Source organism: Metarhizium brunneum, chromosome 2 (genome assembly GCF_013426205.1).
Source record: "Metarhizium brunneum chromosome 2, complete sequence".
NCBI lineage: Eukaryota > Fungi > Ascomycota > Sordariomycetes > Hypocreales > Clavicipitaceae > Metarhizium > Metarhizium brunneum.
Window position 1 is genome coordinate 6,113,021 of NC_089423.1, and position 20,606 is coordinate 6,133,626.

The 20,606-nt window shown below is 51.7% G+C and overlaps 8 protein-coding genes across 8 annotated transcripts; 4 read left to right on the top strand and 4 right to left on the bottom strand.

Annotated features, from left to right (window-relative positions):
* Nucleotides 1-860: 860 nt before the first annotated feature.
* nadA_0 (NADH-dependent flavin oxidoreductase nadA) lies at nt 861-2,100 on the bottom strand (the record flags this gene model as incomplete). Its single annotated transcript, XM_014689437.1, has 2 exons — nt 861-1,431; nt 1,508-2,100. 2 exons carry the CDS (start codon nt 2,098-2,100, stop codon nt 861-863), a joined length of 1,164 nt encoding a protein of 387 aa, XP_014544923.1.
* Nucleotides 2,101-3,021: 921 nt separating this feature from the next.
* G6M90_00g048090 (uncharacterized protein) lies at nt 3,022-3,696 on the top strand (the record flags this gene model as incomplete). Its single annotated transcript, XM_014689438.1, has 1 exon — nt 3,022-3,696. One exon carries the CDS (start codon nt 3,022-3,024, stop codon nt 3,694-3,696), a length of 675 nt encoding a protein of 224 aa, XP_014544924.1.
* A 42-nt stretch (nt 3,697-3,738) lies between these two features.
* G6M90_00g048100 (uncharacterized protein) lies at nt 3,739-5,208 on the bottom strand (the record flags this gene model as incomplete). Its single annotated transcript, XM_014689439.1, has 1 exon — nt 3,739-5,208. One exon carries the CDS (start codon nt 5,206-5,208, stop codon nt 3,739-3,741), a length of 1,470 nt encoding a protein of 489 aa, XP_014544925.1.
* Nucleotides 5,209-5,700: 492 nt separating this feature from the next.
* On the top strand, nt 5,701-7,232 carry apm2 (AP-2 complex subunit mu; the record flags this gene model as incomplete). Its single annotated transcript, XM_014689440.2, has 3 exons — nt 5,701-5,753; nt 5,809-6,188; nt 6,259-7,232. 3 exons carry the CDS (start codon nt 5,701-5,703, stop codon nt 7,230-7,232), a joined length of 1,407 nt encoding a protein of 468 aa, XP_014544926.2.
* A 2,217-nt stretch (nt 7,233-9,449) lies between these two features.
* G6M90_00g048120 (uncharacterized protein) lies at nt 9,450-9,857 on the top strand (the record flags this gene model as incomplete). Its single annotated transcript, XM_014689441.1, has 1 exon — nt 9,450-9,857. One exon carries the CDS (start codon nt 9,450-9,452, stop codon nt 9,855-9,857), a length of 408 nt encoding a protein of 135 aa, XP_014544927.1.
* Nucleotides 9,858-15,657: 5,800 nt separating this feature from the next.
* On the top strand, nt 15,658-15,993 carry G6M90_00g048130 (uncharacterized protein; the record flags this gene model as incomplete). The annotated part of the gene is made up of 1 exon (XM_014689442.1): nt 15,658-15,993. The coding sequence occupies one exon, from the start codon at nt 15,658-15,660 to the stop codon at nt 15,991-15,993; it is 336 nt and encodes a 111-aa protein (XP_014544928.1).
* Nucleotides 15,994-17,571: 1,578 nt separating this feature from the next.
* Nucleotides 17,572-18,186, bottom strand: sec72 (Translocation protein sec72; the record flags this gene model as incomplete). The annotated part of the gene is made up of 1 exon (XM_014689443.1): nt 17,572-18,186. The coding sequence occupies one exon, from the start codon at nt 18,184-18,186 to the stop codon at nt 17,572-17,574; it is 615 nt and encodes a 204-aa protein (XP_014544929.1).
* Nucleotides 18,187-19,488: 1,302 nt separating this feature from the next.
* On the bottom strand, nt 19,489-20,585 carry crp-46 (60S ribosomal protein uL13; the record flags this gene model as incomplete). The annotated part of the gene is made up of 5 exons (XM_014689444.1): nt 19,489-19,627; nt 19,686-19,944; nt 20,008-20,061; nt 20,177-20,312; nt 20,565-20,585. 5 exons carry the CDS (start codon nt 20,583-20,585, stop codon nt 19,489-19,491), a joined length of 609 nt encoding a protein of 202 aa, XP_014544930.1.
* Nucleotides 20,586-20,606: the final 21 nt, after the last annotated feature.

Genomic DNA, 20,606 nt, shown 5'->3' on the forward strand with positions numbered 1-20,606 from the left:
ACCAGCAGGCCCAGGAGCTGCAGACGGTTGCTGCCGTTCGTCCAAGCACCGGAAGACCCCCGTTGTGGCGGCCGGGGTGAGCTGTAGAAAGCAGCCACCTGCATGATCAGACAAATGATCAGTCGCGGCGATTCATGACAAGGGTCCGGTGCGCCAAGGGCTTCTTGTTTGATAGTGATCCGGGGACGCCATTACGGTGCGGAGATAGGGGGGAACCAGATAATATCCAAGGGACGGACCATGATATGGCATAAAATGCTATCCAGTGGAAACACACAAATAAGTAAGTCAATAGGCAATGGGCTACCGACGGTTCATCATTAGGAAATCAATGCGTTTTGAAGTAGCTCACACCGCCATCAGTCAGTCCTGTGGTAACAGAGGCACACAAGGAAGGCATGTTGCTAATTTCAAGCGTTTCATGTCTAATGTCTCTCGAGATGCTCCCGAACTTGTGGAGTATCCACTCCGTGGGCAAGGAGCCAATCAGGCTATAGCATCTATTGCGTATCTAATTGGAGAGGAGTCTACTGTCTCCATAAGCTCGTGAGCATCTCAAGAGATGTAGTCTATCGTCTCATCATCTGCGTCTATAATCTAGGATACTCCGTCCCATATGCCTTCCCCTGCAAACCCAAAATATCCACAAATCCATACCGGGACCAGTCCTGATTACTCGCCATCATCTCAAGCCACTTCTTTCTCGACTCCAGAAACACCTCAATGTGATCCTCCCGACTCAAGTCTAACGGCTGCAAATCCCGACTCACCAGACGAATCCTGCAAAAAAAAAAAAAAAAAAAGTGTCAGCTTGTCATTGGCAAGAAAACCTCATTCATGCTTCAGAAAAAAAAAGCTACTCACTGAGTACCCGCGGCCATATTCGTCATGGTGGTATCTGCCTGGTCCATCAAAACCTCGATCGCACCATGAACCTCTCCGTTCAATATCTTCTGTGGCAAGTCGAACTCATCGCAAACCGGACGGCCCAACCCAACGCCATGCACTGTATCAAGGGCCTTGACCATGCCACTTGTTGTGCGAAACCCCCCAGTCACATAGACTTTGGTCCTGTTCAGTCCGGGGACGATGATGTCAGCAAACTCTAGGAAGAAGGCCTCGCGCTTCTTAGTCGACTCTTTGCGGTGGTAGAAAGCACCAGCCTCATACGTGCCGCCCGATAATTCTACAAAGTCAAACCCGCTTTCTTCCAGTGCAGCGCATAGATCCGTACAGTCCTGGGTGGAAAAGCCGCCATCCTGAAACTCGACGCTGTTGAGCTTGATGCTGACAATGAAGGACTTGGGGACGCGGGCGCGAATGGCGTCGTTGATCTCGAAGATGATTCTCGCGCGGTTCATCAACGAGCCGCCGTACTGGTCGGTGCGCTTATTCGTTGTCGGCGAGAGAAACTGCGCCAATAAGTAGCCGCTGCGTGTAGGTTCAGCAAATCAATTCCCTCGTCCTAGACGGCCTGTGTTTCTGCTGCTGCCTGGCCATTACTCACTGGGCGCCGTGCAATTCAATTCCATCGTAGCCCGCCCTGTGCAGGTACTCGGCCGCATGGGCGAAGCCCTCGATCACATTCGCGAAATCCTCCTTCTCCATTGCCCTCGGCTTCGCAAACGACATGCCCATCCTGTTCATGTTGAGCTGGACGTCGCTGGCCGAGATGGGGTTCTGCTGAACGCTGCTGTAGACCTGTCGTCCGGGATGGCTGACTTGCGCAATGACTAGACTGCCGTGCTTCTTCGACACGGATGCCATGGCCCGAAAGGCTTCGAAGCGCTCGCCGCTGAACGGAGAGCCTCGCGGGATGATGGCGCACCCGGGTGATTCGAGATGGTCATATTCGATCATGACGTTTCCCGTCAGCAGGACGCCAAACCCGCCCTGACCCCAACGTCGATATACATTGATGAGCTCCGTGGTGGGGATGCCACGCTTTTCAAGAACCTTTGGGTCCCAAGTCGAGAGTCTTTCCGTCATGGCACCCTTGAGGATTCGGTTCGGCGCAACTCTCCCGCTGAACGCAAAAGCGAGGGGCTCACGCAGCGGCGCCGGGTCGACTTGCGGCGCGGTTACTCGTTTTGGCGCCATTTTTGTCACAGTTGTGCTAAATCTAATAATCAAGGGAAAGAGACGCGTACGAAATGCAAAGTGATGGTGGTGATGGTTTTGTATCAAGAAAACTCGGGTCGTTGCTGTTTGATGGACCCCGAAACTCGCCCCAAGCAAAACTTCAAACGGACATTGCCCACTTCCCCGCGGAATATCAAGGTGTGCAAACATCCAGTGTTGAACCATTCGGCATTCCTTTGCGATCCCGGACCTGAAATCCAGGGGCGCCGCGGCTTTCCGCTCATTCTCCTCTACGTTCTTCCATCTCATTGGCGTTGCCACCTGGGCGGCTCCTGTGGAGAGGGCTCCATCTCTCAACCCTCACGGCATGAATATGTATTCATAACATTTGAATTCATAATGGGCACGGAGGACGGAAACGGTCGCTGAAACTCCGTTTATTGAAATCTCAAAATTCCACGCGGGTTGTGCGACCGGCCAAAGTGCTTGCCGAAAAGGAGTGGGATGCCAAAAGAGCTGATTTGTAAGACCGGTTGAACCGGTCGGTCCAAGTGGCTCAAGGCTGCGCATCAATTGATATATTAGAGCAACGGGCAAAATGACGCCAGCTCGGTTTGCCCACATCAGCCGAGGACCCTGGGGGACCAACAAACGAGCACGCCACACCCTGCGCATCATATCGGCGGCGGGGCGATGTATTAATAATTCTCCCAATATCCAGCTAAGGCTTGGTACTAGTTGTTAAAACATTAGAATTGGTCGTGAGAATAAATAAATACTCCAATCCATGGCAATATCTGCGTCTGGAAACGTTCTCAGCATCTACCTTTGAGCCCAAAACACCAAATACCAAGTACCTACCTCTATCAAGCCCGTATTAATTAATTTTATTTTTTATTTTTTATTTTTTAAAAAAGATCAACAAAGAAAGGAAAGAAAATGACCGTCTTTCGCATCACCGTCACTTCAGACACCGTCTGTCCGTGGTGCTACGTCGGTCGCCGCCAGCTACAAAAGGCGCAAAAGCTCTATTTCCAGAAACACCCCAACGCCAACGACTCCTTCACCGTCACTTACTCCCCGTACCAGCTAGAGCCTGATTATCCCTCGGGCCCCGGCCACAGCAAGGACAAGCAGCAATTCTACGTGGACAAGTTTGGCGCCGAACGCACAGCCATGATGCAAAAGCATCTGTCGGCCGTCGGGGACCAGCTCGGCATCAACTTCAGATATGGTGGTAAAACGGGCAACACCAGAGATTCGCACCGACTGATGCAGTTGGCCAAGAAGCACGGGAATGAGGTCGAGCTGAGGACGGCGGATGGGCTGTTTGCGGCGTATTTTGAGAACGAGCAGGACATTACCGACTACGAGACGCTGAGAGCCGTCGCGCGGGAGGCGGGTATTCCGGGGGAGGAGTTCGACAAGGCGATTGTGCAGGGTGATGATGGTGGCAGGGAGGTGGATGATGCTGTTGTGAGGGCGAGGCTGGAGGGTGTGAGCGGTGTGCCGGATTATGTTGTCCAGGGCAAGTATAGGATTAATGGGGGGCAGGACGCCGGCGTCTTCGTCCGGGTTTTGGAGAAGATCAAAGAGATGGAGGAGAAGAAGTAGTGTTGAACAGTATTATTCCTATGCATCTATGATATCCCGGCGTTAATCATCTCGAGATCGATAATACACTTCCATCCTCTTTTCGAGAACCCCGTCCCATAGTTTGTGCCAATCCACGCCCGGTACATAAAACAAGAACCCTAGCTCCTGGCTTGTCCACCAACTTGCTCTATCCATATTACCTGATCCTAACACGAGGTACTCGTGGTCTACCATTGTCATCTTGAAATGACTCACAACTGGCTCATCTTCCATCCCTCGTCTGCGCGGAACGGCATTATAATACAAAATTTCCAGCTGGCCTAGCCGTACTGGCGGCGCTTCAATATCGGAGGACTTGCTCTTAACCCTGAGTTGTTGGTATTGTCTAACAAACTTCCTCAGACACCAGGATGTGGTAGTTCCAGCAGTGACTAGCTGCTCGAGGAGCATCATTCCCTTGTTGGTGCGGATCTGGACGTCAACTCCGCGGCTGAGTGCGTCCAAGAGGGCTTTCAAAACAGGCCACGAGGTGACATTGGGCGTCAGGATTATGATTTGACGTCGGGCGTTATTGAAGAGTGTGAGCAGCGCAGCATTCAAAGGCGTCATGGGTGGATTTGAACGGGACAGGAAGGGGAAGAAGCTGAATCTTGGGTTCCTATGATGCGACGAAGGCAAAAGTATGGTGGGTACATTGTCGTTGCCGGTAATCCTCAGTGATTTAATCGCCGATATGTCGTCCTCGGGAGAAAACATTGTTTCGCTATTTTCTGTGTCCACCGTCCGTGAGTCCCCTTCTGATATATAAGGCCCGCTCTCTCTTCCGTCGGCTGTTTCAATAGAAGAGCTTTGGTCCACCCCCGTGCCCCAGACTCTTCCATGAAACGCCATCAGTATCTGTACAAGATCGCCTTGCAATTCAACGCATCCTTCAAACCACCTTTCCCAGCTCACATTACAGCTTGGAACAAAGGCCCTTTCCCCATCGATTATCACGTATTTTGGGTGCATAACACTGAAGGGCGTGAAGAAAAGGCTTTTGACAGTAAGCTGGATGCCTCCGCTCGCCAGCGTCCTCTGATCGGGTAGACCAAGCTTGCCCCATTGCGACGGCGGATACAACTGCCCGTCCCTAGAGGATGTATGGAAAAGTTTCTGGAATAGGCCCCAGGACGAGAACCCGATGGTTATCTGTAGCGTGCTCCGCGCTGCGCCGCCGTCAGCTCTTCGCAACGCAGCCAACTGGAGCAGCGTGTCTCTGATAGCATCTAAGGATGGAGACGCTGCCCAATAGCACGTCACGAAATGCACTGAGGATCTCGCGCCGAGAATAGCAGGAAGTATGCTGCGTGTGAAGATTGAGTGGCCTGTGCCGACGTAGAGTGTTTGTGGTGAGCTTGTTGTGATGAGAGATTCAGGATCACGAGCATGGTGGTTGGGTAGATCGCCAAGCTGCTCCCTTTGCCGGGACAATAGTAGCTCTTTCCAAGGTCTAACGAACGATGGCGGGAACTCGAGGGGCGTTGACATGACTTGAAGTCTCCCTTGAATGTGGGGAGTGCTCAGAAATACTTTGAACTATGCATGGCGACTGTGACGATGGGGTTGTAGAGTTGAGAGCGGTGCTGCACCTGTGCCATGGACGAGTCACCAAGCCCAAGTTTGACCCATCAATGATGATGCGGCACGTGGGGCCAAGGCAAGCTCACCACGGCGCAGCAGCAGCAACGAAGAGTTCATCTGTGCCTGGGTGAGACGGGGTGACAGGACCCTAGTTGTCCCGTTTGTGGAGCCCTGTCGCTGTTGAGTCCGAGCATATTCGATGTACTACTACTAGTAGTTGGCTGAGATGCAGGGAAGAATCGAGGCTGGAACTTGGGAATAGATGGAGAAAAAGACACTAGTTTGGGCTGGTGCAAAGACAAGACCAAGGACTAGTACTTATTGGATTGTCAAGGTCGTCAGTCCACTCCGGTGACTGACAAGGTGTGGGTGCTCACCGCCTTTCAGCTTCGTGGCAGAATGGATCCCCTCCATGCGCCGCCTCCTTTCCTCAAAAGCTCCGCGAGCACCGAGTTCGAGACACACACAACGCGGGCACACGACATCATTGCTAACCCGGCCGATTAGGAGAGGAATTCCCTGTGCTCTCTCCGTCCCGAGTCTACCCAGCATGATCTCCGGTGTCCTCATATTCAATCAGAAGGGCGAGAATCTCATCTTCCGCGCTTTTCGCAACGACTGCCGGCCCCGCTTGGCTGATGTCTTCCGCATCCAAGTCATTTCCAATGCCCAAGTTCGCTCACCCATCTTGACCCTTGGCAGCACCACCTTCAGCCATGTCAAGCATGAAAATATTTATTTGGTGGCCATCACCAAGAGCAATGCCAATGCCGCATTGGTCTTCGAATTTCTATACCGACTGATCCAGCTGGGCAAGGGATATTTTGGCAAGTTTGACGAAGAAGCCGTCAAGAATAACTTTGTGCTAGTCTACGAGTTGCTCGACGGTATGCAGCCACGACAACGCTTGCTTTCCGGTATATGCGAACACCGAATACTGACAAGAAATGTCGCTAGAAATCATCGACTTTGGCTATCCTCAAAACACCGAGACAGACACCCTGAAAATGTACATCACCACCGAGGGCGTCAAGTCCGAGACCAGACCAGAAGAAACGTCCAAGATTACCATGCAGGCAACGGGTGCTCTGTCGTGGAGGAAGGCAGACGTTAAATACCGGAAAAACGAGGCATTTGTTGACGTCATCGAGGATGTCAACCTGCTCATGTCTGCAACCGGCGCAGTCCTCCGAGCGGATGTGAGCGGACAGATTGTCATGCGGGCATATCTGTCTGGCACACCAGAGTGTAAATTCGGTCTGAACGACAGGTTATTACTCGACAATGACGGCCTGCTCACACTGCCCAGCGGAAACCGAATGGGCACAAAGGCGACCAAGGCGGCAGCTGGCAGTGTCTCCCTCGAGGACTGTCAATTCCACCAGTGTGTCAAGCTGGGCAAGTTTGATACCGACAGAATCATTAGCTTCGTACCACCCGACGGCGAATTCGAGCTGATGCGCTACCGCGCCACGGAAAACGTAAACCTACCATTCAAAGTCCACGCCATCGTCAATGAGGTGGGACGCACCAAGGTCGAATATAGCATAGGTGTCAAAGCCAATTTTGGCTCCAAGTTATTTGCCACCAACGTTGTTGTACGGATACCCACGCCTTTGAACACCGCCAAGATTGTTGAGCGGGTAACACAGGGCAAGGCCAAGTATGAGCCTAGCGAAAACTGTATTGTCTGGAAGATTGGTCGCTTTACCGGTCAAAGCGAATATGTACTCAGCGCCGAGGCTATATTGACGAGTATGACGAATCAGCGAGCGTGGAGCCGGCCGCCATTGAGCATGAACTTCAGTCTTCTCATGTTCACGAGTTCGGGGTTGCTGGTACGCTATCTCAAGGTCTTTGAGAAGAGCAATTACTCCAGTGTGAAGTGGGTGCGATACATGACCAGGGCAGGTTCATACGAAATCAGGTAGGTTGTACCTCTATTCACGCATGTCATCCTCCGCCGCCGACTAATATGGATCAGATTCTGAGGGGCGGGTATATTTCGAGGCAAGTCAAGTCATGCGCAGGCGTTGCGGATACACTGGGTCATGGGAACGGCAATGTTGCCATTAATATTGATTTTTTTTTCTTGTTCAACTTTTGAAACGACTGGTGCAACTTGAAGCTGAAAGTGAGGATCACAGCACATGACGAGCCGCCAAATTGAGCACATCGGGCAGCGCCGCTGGCTTCATTGCGACGCCACGCCCGAATGTCGTGCCTATGACTTTGGGAGGCCGCCCCGGCCTGTATCCCCCTCCAAGTTCCCTCTTACGCTCAAGCACTATTCTCGTGCGCTGCCTGATAATCAGGCTCCTTAGAACTATGCAACGAGCATCTCGTGGTTTTACAGGCATCATAATCCAAGTCCTACGTGAGCTAAGAGAGGATTGTTACGTATAGCAATAACATGACACAGCCAACAGGGCGGCATTCCTACATTCGGAACACCCCGAAGCAGCGAGCTTGTCGTTTTTCCAGGAAAGGATCTTGCAATATGTGCTGGAGGCAATCAAATACAATACAATTTGAGCCGGAGCATTTGACAAACCCAGCTACAACATCTGTTTATGAAAAGACATGTCATTTTCCTTGCATGATTGCCACTGCACAATTCTCCATTTAGCGGCCTGAACAAAGAAACGCAATCTATAGATGCGCGGCCAAGCCACCAACGCTTATGCTTCACCGTTATGGTGTAACAATCAACGCATCTCAACAGCCCATGCGACGGGAGAACATGGTTGTGAAGCCCTCAGAAAATGCCTCACAGTTATGCCGATTCAGCACAACTCAACAGCTCAGTCCATCTTACCTCTCGTGAAGGTCTGAATACAGTCAGATATTTGACTCTGTGAAACATGCAACCTGTCATTGAAGCCCCTGATTCTCTGGCCACCGAAGCTTCATAACAGTGGCAGACCAAGGTTGCTGCACAGGAACATTCTAGAGTGCCTCCCTTTCTCGTTCGACCTCCGTTCTGCATGTTACTCACGGCGAAATACTACGCTGCCAACGGACGTTCCGAGTGGTCCGTATGACGACAAAGCCACGAACTTACAAAGCTGCTCAATATCCTCCATAATCTCGTAAGAGGAAAAAGCACATCATTGTATGAAAGCTCAATATAATGTCCTCCTTCACGACAGGATAGGAAACCGCCGTGGCTCCCACCGCGCCACGAGCCGTCAACCCACTGTTGTCGTGAGGTTCTTGTGTAGCCAAAATGGTGAATAACGGGAGGATTTGATTGGCAATGTTTCACTATTTCCGCGGGAGATCAGCTCAGAATGCCACGTGTCATGGGGAGAGGACTTGTTCCCCGTTGAGCTGGTTGCTCTTTTCCAACGGTTATTCCGTGATGTTTCGTGTTGGTGCGTCGGTGCTGCCAGCAGGTTGGTCACGATGGCGCGCTGTGTGGTTGATGAGGAGATTGACTGGTCAGTTGATGAGTTTGGTGGAAATTTGGCTATATCGGAATGTGGTGATGAAGTGTATAAATACCGAGCGTGATCATGAGATTATTTCTCAGAGAGCAGGCTTACCACAGTCCCCTGAGCAACAATACCTGACCGAGCCAGAACATGATCAGTGTTTCCAAGACAATATTTCCTCGGCTTATATCTCATCAGCTCCTGTGCCTGCTCCTCATCACTGATTAAACCTCGAACATCCTGTCTCCTGGGGTAATAAGAGTTGCAAGCTGCAAACCTTTTGGCCATCACCAGCAAACATATAGTAGGCATAAACTGCACTCTTTCCCTGATTACACCAAACTAAGGCGCAGCACGACTCTCAGAGTCTTGCTACGGGACTGCTATTCACCAAGTTGTCCAGCACATCATCAGTTCAGCTCTGTAACAAGAACAACTCCCGCGACTTCATTATTCACACCCGAGAGTTTTATTTTTATGAATTTTCAAACGCTCGCATCGATACCCCCTACTCAGAATCTCCAAAATACTTATCAGCTCAACATCCAAATCTAGTCAGCCATACCTATATCGCCGAGACATCCTCCGCTACGGTCACACAGCCTCCTCCCAGCATCAACGCCTCACTTCCGCAATATTGGCTCTCTCGCACGCCCACGATCCGGGGCTCGGCTCGGCCGTTTCTGGAAATAGAAACCGCCACGATACACAATGTGTATCTGCACCATCCTCCACTACCACCACGCGCCCCCTTGCCCGCGCCCCGTCATCTTCACAACGCACTATCTCTACTGCCCCGACGCCATTGTCAACCCAGTCACCAATGAGATCCTCTCCCCTTGCAGCAACACCAGCTACAAGCCCTCCCAGGGCATCGACTACCCAGACCCGTGTTCCACAGGTGGCTGCCTCATCTCGCCTCTCTGCAGCACGGGCACCTGCCGGCTCGAGGACCTGAATGGCCTGTGGGTTTGCTGCCAGTGTGACAGAGGGGGGAACCAATTTCGGACCTGTACCAACAGGAAGTGGGCTTGTCCGGATACCTTTTGCTATCACAAGATCTGCCAGGGGTGTAGGCCGGATCTGGGCAAGGTCGGCAACCTGCCCGGAGGGAGGTAGGATTCGAAGGATTCGAAACCAAAGATGGAATAAAAGCTAGTGGCTAATTCGAGTACATGTGTTTTCTTCTGTACTACATTCCTCGTTCATCCGATGGGCGCGCGGCGATATACGCAGCTATGTGATTTTAGCCTCCCCCGTATTCCAGCATGTCCTGCGTTATCCTCGTTTCACCAAACACTCAGACTGTCATCGTGTGCATACGTGTAAAGCTCGCCTAGCTTTACTCCAGGCCTTGTTGTCCTCCCGGAGAGGGGGGGTAATATCCTGACCTGGAATTCCAGCGCCGAGCGCCTCGTCGGGTGCAGTGGCACACGGTCCGAGTCCATCACCTCCGTCGCCCATCTGTCATGATATCAGCCATCTTCGCGTCAGTGCCCCTCAACACTCATCCACTACATACTTCCATCCTCTACCGTATAGTATCTTTTCCTTCACTTGTACGGGGTGAGATTGCAAATTGCTGCGTGCCATGTCGCCGATTACATGGTCGGACAATGGAAAAAAGGTTCAGGTATATTGGCCGGATTCATTCGACGGGCTTGGCCAAAAACCGGGTGAATACGGTATCAACCCAGCCCGTCTCCTTCATACAAGCATCACGAGGCTGCTTCATATACTGAACATCTTCCCATGTCTGTAGGACACGACAGCCACCAACTGGTGATGTGATGCCCATGCCGAAACTGCGCCTCTTTTGGCATTTACAATCGCAAAGACTACACGGCGAGCGTGACTCACGTGTCCCCAAGTCCGTAAACATATTGTACGATTTCACTTTTTCACAGATTGGTGGAATACTCGCTGTCCATGGGAAATACTTAAACCAGGTCGTCCTCGAAATGGCTCGGTGTCTCCTGGGACAAACAGCAAGCAAGCGCCTCGAGTAGCTTCTTCACAACTCTGATTATTCGCAGGGTGCATTCTACTCTGATTTCAGTCTATCCCTAAACGTCAACTCTTTCCCCACAGCCATGTGTACGGAATCATACTTCACGCTCAAATGCGAGCACGTCGCCGTGTCGCTCGACGTCTGCGCCCGAGTTCCTCGCGGCGGGCCTACCCAATGTACGGACTACAAGGTAGAGAGGCCGTCGTATCCCTTCCCCTCGGACACCAAGCTTCCTGCGTGTCCCAAGAGCCCGCGATGTCCTTTCGAGCTTCGAGACGGCGTGTGGAATTGCTGCTGGTGCGGGAAGACACGGAATATCACGGGCCGCTGTGGGTGCAGGATGGTGTCGAGCCACGAGGAGTACTTTTGTGAGCACGTATGCTGCGAGAGATGCGGCAAGGGCAGTTATGCTCTGTGAATGGTTGGCCCTGTGACGTGGGAGTTTTGGAGGTGATATTTGGACAAACAGCTTGAGCGGGCATCATTCGAGGGGGCGTGGGTGATGAGGATCGAGAGATCGATTGGTCTTGCAGATGATTCAGTGCCCGGGATAGGGGACCGGATAGGCAATGATGGAGACGTTTTTGTCTCACTAACGTGTTAAATGGACATATTTCAAAGATGCTGCTTCTCTCTTGTCTGTTCAACGATATCACAGTTGTGAAAGCTGCCCAAGTCGCACGGGCCGTATTTGGCGAAATGTGGCAAAGTGGCCGAATCTTTTCGGTACTTGGCGCCGTCTGAGACTGCAACATGTCCGTTTCTCCCGCGTGAGACATTACCATGGCACCAGATCTTCATGCTCGTATACCGAGGGATTGGTTCTCGGGGAAGTGGCGCCGAACGAGGCGAGTTGGAGCCGCTTTGTCCTACGAACTGACGTCTTGGTGTAGACTTGAATAATTAGTCACCAGCTTCGGATATCGTATTCTTTTCCACTTCCTAATAGCCTAGTCAGAAATAAACAGATGCTCCAGAGTATTCTGAAACGAAAAAATGTTGGCGAATCAGTAAATAGTCACATAGGCGTGTGTTTCCATGCAAGACAACAGGGGGCTTGAGCTCAGATCCTTTGTATGCCCGTTTACTCTGGGCAACATGAAACTGGCAGATCATGTTATGTTGACCAGATTCCAGGGTTAGTCCAGAAAAATAGTCATTTGCAAGAGATTGCGGTGTAACCACACCCTCATGTGTACTCTTCGTTTCATTTCATGTTACCTTTCTTGCCATTATTTTCAACGCCGAAGGAAAGAACCCTGGCCTTTCTCCCGAAACATTGCCAGGCGTTCCCCGTTCTGGGTTGTAGCCCAAGACGCTACCATGGACTCGGGACCATGCTGTGTATTCTTTGACGGGAACGTGCAGAAGCCTTCATCTGCACATAATCGCTTAGTACAGGGAAACAGTCTGCGAAAGTTATCAAAGTGGCGTTTGTGGCGGCCCCCAAGAAAGGCCACCGCTGTCATGCGAATGGTCGCTGTATCTATCCAGATATTGTTAGATCTGCAGGGTCGTTGATAGCAAGGTCTATTCAAACCCGACAAAACAAGATCCAACAGTGTTGTGGTTGAAAGGCTCCTACAACAGTAGAGCCAAGGAATACTATAAATATAAAGTCAAGCATGGCCAAATTCTGACCCCGGGTTTGATATAGAAGCAACATATTCAAGCATGTCAACTCAATCACACTTGGAAACCCCTCCTTCGCCATTTGATAATACCATATACAGGTTTGACTACGTCCAGAAAAATGTGCAGCGGACACCCTCGAGCTCACCCTTGTGGCCATACTTCCCTGCTATGGAACTATTGTCGTTCTGCAACATTCAACACGATGACAGGAGAATCAATGCGCTGCGGTAACGTCACGTTTGGCACCTACGTCCGAGAGTTGAAATCCGGGTGCCCGTTGTCAGAATGCAAGTTCAAGGCCAAGGGAGGAAACTGGGTGTGCTGCAAATGTCATCGAGGTCCGAATCGACGGGGTTGGTGCAACCAGCCGGTGATACGCCTGCGACGGAAGCTAGGCAGCGATGATGAGAACGAGAAGGAAGAAGCAGACTGTACTTGCGACCACATGTGTTGTGACGAGTGTGCGATAGTAGGTACGTCAACTTGAGCAGGATGTAACTGTGCTGTGACGACGTCGCTAACTCGCGAGTTGTATAGAAGAGAACTGAGGGCGAGTCCAATTGGTAGTGATTGGAAGCAAGGGGCAAAAAAGCCCGCTAACCCGCATAGAGAGAAGATGGGGTTGCAATGGCGCCTGTGTGTTGATGCTGGTTGGTTTCGTTTCTTTGGGAATGCGAAGAAGGGCGGTGTACAATATGTCCTCCGGTTGAAGGGTGCCTGCTCGAGGCATTGAATCCGTCTGTGGAAAAGCGATTTGATCAGCATACCCTAACAAGGCAAAACGAGGAAGGTCTTTGTTTTTCGCTTCAATTAATACCGTGATATTGGACTCTGTAATTCCGGATTGTAACATCGTTGATGGTATCATGTCCATGTCACCAAACATGCCCAACCCACGGCATGGCCGACGGCCTCGGGCTGGGCGGACAAGTCAACATGGCCACGTGTGAGCCCAGCCATTCGCGGTAGCCAAGACGTGTGAAAATTGATGATGGTGGCAGCGTTGCATATGTTGTCAGTATGAAGCCGCAGGCCGAGGGGATGCCCGCGTGGCCACCGCAGCAAGCGTCCAGCGAAATGTCTCATGCCCCCATGTCCCATGTCTCACATCAATTCACGTGGCAGAGTTGGCCGGCCGTGCAGCTGGAGGGAGGATGCTCCGTACTCCGTAGGGCGGCTAATATTAATATTCCGCCGTCAGACATCGAACCTGCGACGGGCAAGATTGAAAGCATCCACAACCAATGCTCCTTTTCAGGTCGAGGGTCGAGGGTCGAGGTGACGAAACCATCACACGGTCGGTGGATTGTGTCAACTTTCGCGGAAGGAGCAGTTCTTCACGCAAGGGGAAAGGAAAAGGGACAAAGTACGGAGTAAGCTACGTACGTACTTTCATGGAGGAAGGAACTATTGGACACACGGCAGCCGCAGCGCATTGCACCTGCATTTTGCATTGCATTTGCATTTGCATTTGCATTTGTGTGCTACCGTTGACATTTGCATTTTGCATTTTGCATTTTGCTGCGCCGCCTTTTCAAGTGCTCAAATGTTGGCACACTAGCGGTCCACATATTGGCTGCTCCTCCATCAAATGATACCGTCGACGTATTGCAACGGCTGCTAGTGAATAGAGGATTGCCGAGTACGGAGTACCCCGTAATACGTCAATGGCACAATGCTCGCAGACTAGAACAAAGAGGTCGCTGACTGTTTGTTCTGCCCCTATTGTTCGAACTGTCATCTAACTGCAACTGTAAACTAAACCTATCATTGATCACCTGTCAGGTCCCACTCGTACTCGCCCAACCATCTACGGGGTCTGGTAATATTGTACGGAGTAGAGGAGATTGAATGTTGGCCATCCATTTTGCCCCAGGATCACGTACGTACATCGTACATACATGCATGCTCCATGCCAACTACGGAGTCATGATGCCAAAAGCACCCTTGTCCACTGTCCCTTGCACCCTCATTTCACAATGTCGTGCGGGTGGTCAATCCACCCTTCTGCAGGCCCCCCTTGCCTGGCGCTCTTCCCCAAGCTCTCAACTCTGGCCGCTTCCATTACTGCATTGAGCAGGGCTTGTGCCGATTCAACGGTTATAATTTGTACAAGCCTCCTCCTCCCCTCCTGCCGCATTCCTCGTGGCTTGCCCGGCTCCTATTCTGGACTTCCTTCATCGTCTTATTGTCCGCGCTCGCTTCCACCTGGCCTCCCCTCGTCTCGTCTCGTCTCGTCTCGTCTCTTCCCGTCTTATCGTGCCCTCTCCTTCGTCCCTGCATTCGCCATCCAACCATCCCGGCGACCTGCATCCTGAATCCTGAATCCTGATACACCTCGCCGCCCCTGATCTGACTGCGCTTTGTTGATCTGCCTCAGGTCACAGTGTCCAGTCCGAGCCAGACGACCAGCCCAGTCGCGACTAGGTGTCCATGTTGTCTTGCCCGCTCCTTGGCCAAACCAGTCTACCGCCTCATCCCAACCAGCATTGAACCAGCATTCACAACTTCGAGTCGAGCCTATCGAAAGCGCCACCGATTTCGCACCCTGCCACGCGGGCCACCGCTGCATTCCATCAGGGCCCCCTCCTCGTCTCTCTCTCCCAGCCTTGGGCCGGGTTGTCAGCTCTGGAAATTGCCGCTCCTTTCGACCTCTATTCGATAAATTCCACCCAAGACCCAAGAAGAAACGCCGCAGCATCTTCTGACTGGCTCGGCCCATATACAAGGTGCTCGCGTCGTGTTGCATTCTGTATCCACTTCTCGAATTCACCACGTTGCGCCCGTCTTCGATTTGCCAGAATGCCCGCCTCTCTCGACTCATCGCGCCCCATCATGGCCCCGTCGGTATGTTTTTGTTCGGGTCTTGCGTTTCTTTCGGCTTTTGACAAAATGTCTTGATTTGCTTGCTTCTCTTTTCCTGCCTGTCTTGCTCTCCCTTTCACTGTCTTCTTTATTTCCTTTTGCTTGGTTTGCAAACATAAACACCAAAAAGAAACGCCCAGCCCAAAAAAAGGCTCGACGCCACACTCTGGTTTGTGCGTGCCTGCATTCCCGCCCCAGAAACCCATGTGAAACTCAACCTGGCCAAACCATGAATTTCTCAAGTACTCTGTTATATGGTTGGGGGCACGCCATCAGCGCCTCTACACATTTCCTCCCCAATCGCCAGTCATCACGCCCTTCCACATTCCTCCATATACTTGTCATTTTCACTCTTCATCTGTTGCGGTTATCAAATCAGTCAAACTTTCCGTGTAAACTAACAAACCCATGTCTCGACGACAGGCCAGAACTTCCGTGCGCTTCAGCACCTACAGCATGACGCCGTCCTTTACACCTACTGTCCAGACCTCTGACACGGCCCAGGCGGAGATCAGCGATATTGCCTTGAACCTCGACCGCATGGAGAATAAGGCACTATCCTCGCAACGGGTCATGCTCAGTGACGAGAAGACAGACAATATGAGCAAGCTGGCTCTGGGTGCCAAACTCGACCGTGCCTTGGGACGACGCATGAGTGGACAGGATGCTGTTATGCGCCCGCGCCGCAACGTCTCCGTCAGCGTTACCATGAGTGAGAAGAAGGCACTAAGCGAGAGAGCATAAATCCTCGGCTTTTACTTTGAAAGACGATATCAGAGCGATCTTACGGGTTCGAGGCAGACGACACGTCGATAGCAGTCGCGGATTGCCCCTATCAAAGGACACGCTACTTGAACATGAAAGGTCGCCTTAATCGACACAACGAGGGATAGTGTTTTCAGTCGAGACATATCATAGCTTATCTTCGACGAAGGTTGCCGGTGTTTCAGCATGCACCAGCTCTCCGGTTAATGGCTTGACCAGCCCCGGCTAGTCCTGGGCGAATCGTCAACAAATAAGCCAGCAAAGCCCATAGCAAAGCAGCGGGACTAAAAGAACCGGCAGTCACCGTCCATTGATAAACGAGATCGGTGAGACGAATCAACGGCGGAATTTTAAGCGTTATTTCTTCATTTGCTCATGCATGGTTCTCTTTAAACATACAGGGAGTCTGTCCCAAAAAAACAGCCTATTGTATCGTGACGACTAGAGCGACGGCTTGGATGGGTTCATGCTTTCTCGGCTTTCCCTTTGTTTTTGTTTTTTTCCTCTTTTACACGTGTTTGCTTTCTGTTTGTTTTGGGCATTTCTTTCGACAGTTTTTTGGGGATATCCAACAAAGGGAGTGGAATGTGGGTGTTAAAAGAAACAGAATAAATTTCGGCCACGGTGGTTTCCCATCTACACCGCTATTGTGCGCTGCGTTTACCGTGTGTGTAGGGCCTCTGCGACAGTAAGCGCCATTGCTACACTCTGTGTAGCAGCCAGAGTATGCCTAGGCTGTCAGACGCCTGGGGAAAGTTGCATCCATAAGACAGGCATTCCTAGGGCTTGGTGGTCCACTTTGTTACTCTACTTCCTTGGCATGCTTGGGACCAGGTCAAGTTCCAACAATCCCTGGCGTTGTCTGATTACGCTTCGTCGTTCGTGCACGTCCTCCTGGTTCATCAAAAGCAAGGGTATCAGCAGAGGTAGTAGTACTTCAAAAGTGGTAGTAGTAGTACAACGACAAAGCGATGTCCAACATTAGAAAGCGGAGCAATAATAAAAGAAATTGACATAGGCAAAAAGGGAAGAGAAACCTCCATGCCAGGAATCAAGTACAGAGTGCTCGGTGACATTATAAAACTCGCTGTTATCTTGTGTAGGGTATTGCGGCGGACGATTGAGTTCTTTCCACACTGAAGCACCAGGTTGAGTTGACAAGACAGGCTCCTAAACGTTGAAATTTAAATCATATTTGGCTCGCGTGATGATTATTTGATAGACAACTTGCTCAACGCGGAAAACAGGATGACGCCGTAAAACACAAAACAGTCTGGTTAAATGATATGCAAATCCTGTGCGCCGAATGTTGCAGTACATCTTACATTCCCGCCATCTTTTTCTCCCCGAGCAATTTCAGACGGTGTCCTGCTGACGTTTATCTAGTCTTCTGACGCCCCGTGTATCTTGAGATGTCTCTCTGGTCGTGCGCAGATAGTTGGTATCGTGGTCAAGGAACCAAATCCTCCTTCTCCAACAGCGCTGGCCCTTGCCTCTATCCCCTCCAGAGTGTTAAAAAAAAAGACAGCCGCCATCCCATGGCAGAATGTCGTCCTTCTAATGGGCCTTGCGCCTCTCGACCAGCGCCTCAATCTCCTTGAGCAGCGACACCAGGTCGCCCTCCTCGCCCTCCACCTCCAGGCCCTGCTTCACCCAGTCCCTGGCCTCCTCCAGCCTGCCCATCTCCATGAGGCACTTGCCCCTCCTCCACCAGGCCTTTGCGTTGCCGACGCGCCTCGCCTCGACGCTCGCCTCGGCGTCGACGGCGCCCTCGGGCCAGTTCTGCGTCGCCATGTGCGCCTGGGCCCTGTTGGCCAGCAGGCCCGACACCTCCTCCCTCACGAGGGCGGCGGGCTCCCAGAGCGGCCGCCCCAGCGCCATCTGGATCCCGAGCGAGTACAGGCGCACTGCGTCGGCGTACTTGCCCTTGCGGTACTCGGCGTTGCCGTTGTCGCGGAGCTTGTTGACCTGTCCGGTGCGCTTGGGGTTGACGGGGATGGGCGGCGGGGGGACGCCGTTAGAGGAGCTGTCGACGTTGAGGAGCGCGCGGTGGAGGGTGTTGAGGGCCTCGAGCTCGGCGTTGAGGGCGCGCGACTGCTTGCTGGCCGTGATGGCCTTGGACTGGGCGTCCATGTGTATGGGGAGGAGGTCGAAGTGGTCGAGGTCTGCCATTGTGGGCGGCGCGTGTGGGCGGCTTTGGATTCTTGGCAGGCGGATGTGTGTATTTATTGAGATGCAGCTGTTGCTTTCGGCGGTTGTTGTTTACTGTTTTTTCTCTCTTCAGCTCCAGGACGAGGAACCTAGTAGCCGGGGAGGGAGTTGTGGGAATTTTGGCAATGTCATCGGACGGTGGTGCTTATTTCGCCGGCGACAGGTGGGCTCTAGAAGGACAAGTTTCAAGTTGCTGGTTCGGAATTCTTCTAGCACATGACTGTGGGGGGCGGGCGGGCAGTGGCTGGCGACGTCCATCAAAACACGTTGCCCACTTACCCTAAGCTATATTTATACTTTGGCGATGGAAACGACCAAAGGATGGATAAAGCTTAAAAACTGGATGAATGAGGTCATGTATTTCGAGAACGATAATTTACTATGGTGAATGTTCTTCTTTTTGAATCATGTTTTCGGGATTGTAGGCATAGACGTTGAATATGCTGGGAGAAAGTGACGATCCAGTCATTATGGCACGAGCCCTGTTACTGACACACGGCACATTATTGCACACATCTTTCTGTAACATCACCGAACAACCGTCCAAGCAATTGTCCCCCTAATGTCGTCGAATGAAACTAACTACCACAATCGCAGCTTCATCAATTGTCAATGCAAAACAATACCATTCCTTTTCTACTCCTATGGTGCAAAATGCTAGAAACCCCTTCAGCCCAGGCATGAGAGAAGAGAGTCAACATAATCCATCTTCCATGCCCTCCTCCAAGCACTCCCCCAACGTTTATCATCATGGACCATCTTGGAAATTTCAAGATTGGCTTCCTTGGGCTTGAAAGCACGGGGGAAAATGACAAGTAGCGTTATTCCTCGGTCCTGCGTTTTTTTGCCTTTACCCAATTAGTCAAATAAAAACACCGGTAGAAAAAAACCGAATAAAAAGAATCCTTCTTCATCAACAAGCAATTCCTCACGCAACATGTAAAATGTGTACCGTTTGGCATAAAAGAGATGCTGGAGAATCTTTTGGTTTCTGTGCTTTATTTGTTTTGGGCATCGGTCTTTTTTGTCTTCTCATTCGACGAGCGATATTCCATGTAGAACATTTAGAACAACCATCCGCCACCTTTCCCTATAGCTTTACCATCCCTTGCCATCACTCAGCAAATCAAGTGTAATCCGTTTGTGAACCGCCGCGCCAATCTAATGAACCGCACAGAAACGACAAAGACAATGCGAAGTTGTTTTCCACCTAGGACCATTGTCGTCATGCCATGGTCGGAGGGTATAGAAACATGGCTGGATTTAGTAGCCATAAGCCGCAAGGGCCTTCGCCGTCTTGGCCTTGACAGTAGCGTTCTTCTTGGCATCGGACAGTTGTCGAGCAGCAACCTTCTTGCGCTCGTAGTAGGCCGCGCCCTTGGCCTTTCTCCGCTCCTCCAATCTGTGTATCCCGTCAGCATACCGCGCTTCGGCGGTGAAGATTTCCAGTGTAGACATACCGGGCAACAACATCCTGATACTTCCAGCCAACCTCGTGGCTCAGACGGCCGACGGTGCAGTACTTGCGGCCGGGCTGCAGGCGAAGAACGCGCAGAGCCTGGGGAACGACCATCTTCTTCTTGGTGTCATAGGGGGGAGGGACACCCTCGAAAACCTTGAGGCGCTCCATGGCAGCAGCACCTCGAGCGGTCTTGTGGGGGATCATGCCACGGACGGCCTTGTAGAAGATTCGGGAGGGAGCGCGGAAGTGGAAGGGACCTAGATTTGTGTTAACTAGGATGTAATTGCACGACGGATTATTCAATACGGGCTGAGACTCACCACCGCGGGTGGGGTTGTATCGGGTCATCTTGCGCAGATAGGCGTGGTACTTGACTGTGCGACAGTTAGTTATCTCCAAATCATCTCTTCGGTTTCTGTTGTGGTAGATTCGACAGGCTCGACCAGCTTCCAGGAGGATGCAGAGTGTTTGCAAGGGGTGTTCACGTACGCTTAGCGCGGAAGAACTCTCCCGAGATGTTGAGGGCCTCGCAGCGGACAACGACGATCTTCTGGCCGTTGAGGAGCTGCTTGGCAACAATGCTGGCAAGACGGCCCAGCAAGTGGCCCTTGCCATCGATGACAACCTAGTAGAAGAAGCCCGGTCAGCCTCCAAATGTCCATTCATCATGCCCCATGGCATCCGGCATCCGATTGAAGTGATTCCCAGAGTCTCGAAGTTTGATCGCGGTGCAGCAGACACACCCGTCCCGAAACCATTCTCCCGAGTTCCCATCCAAGTGTGCCTGCGCATGCATCCATCATCGAGTCCCTCATCACGCCTCTCGAACTGCTCCGGACACAGGATACACAATAGTAGTGGTTGGTGTTCTACTCACAACCGGCTCGAATGACGACATCGTTATCGACTCTCCTTTTGG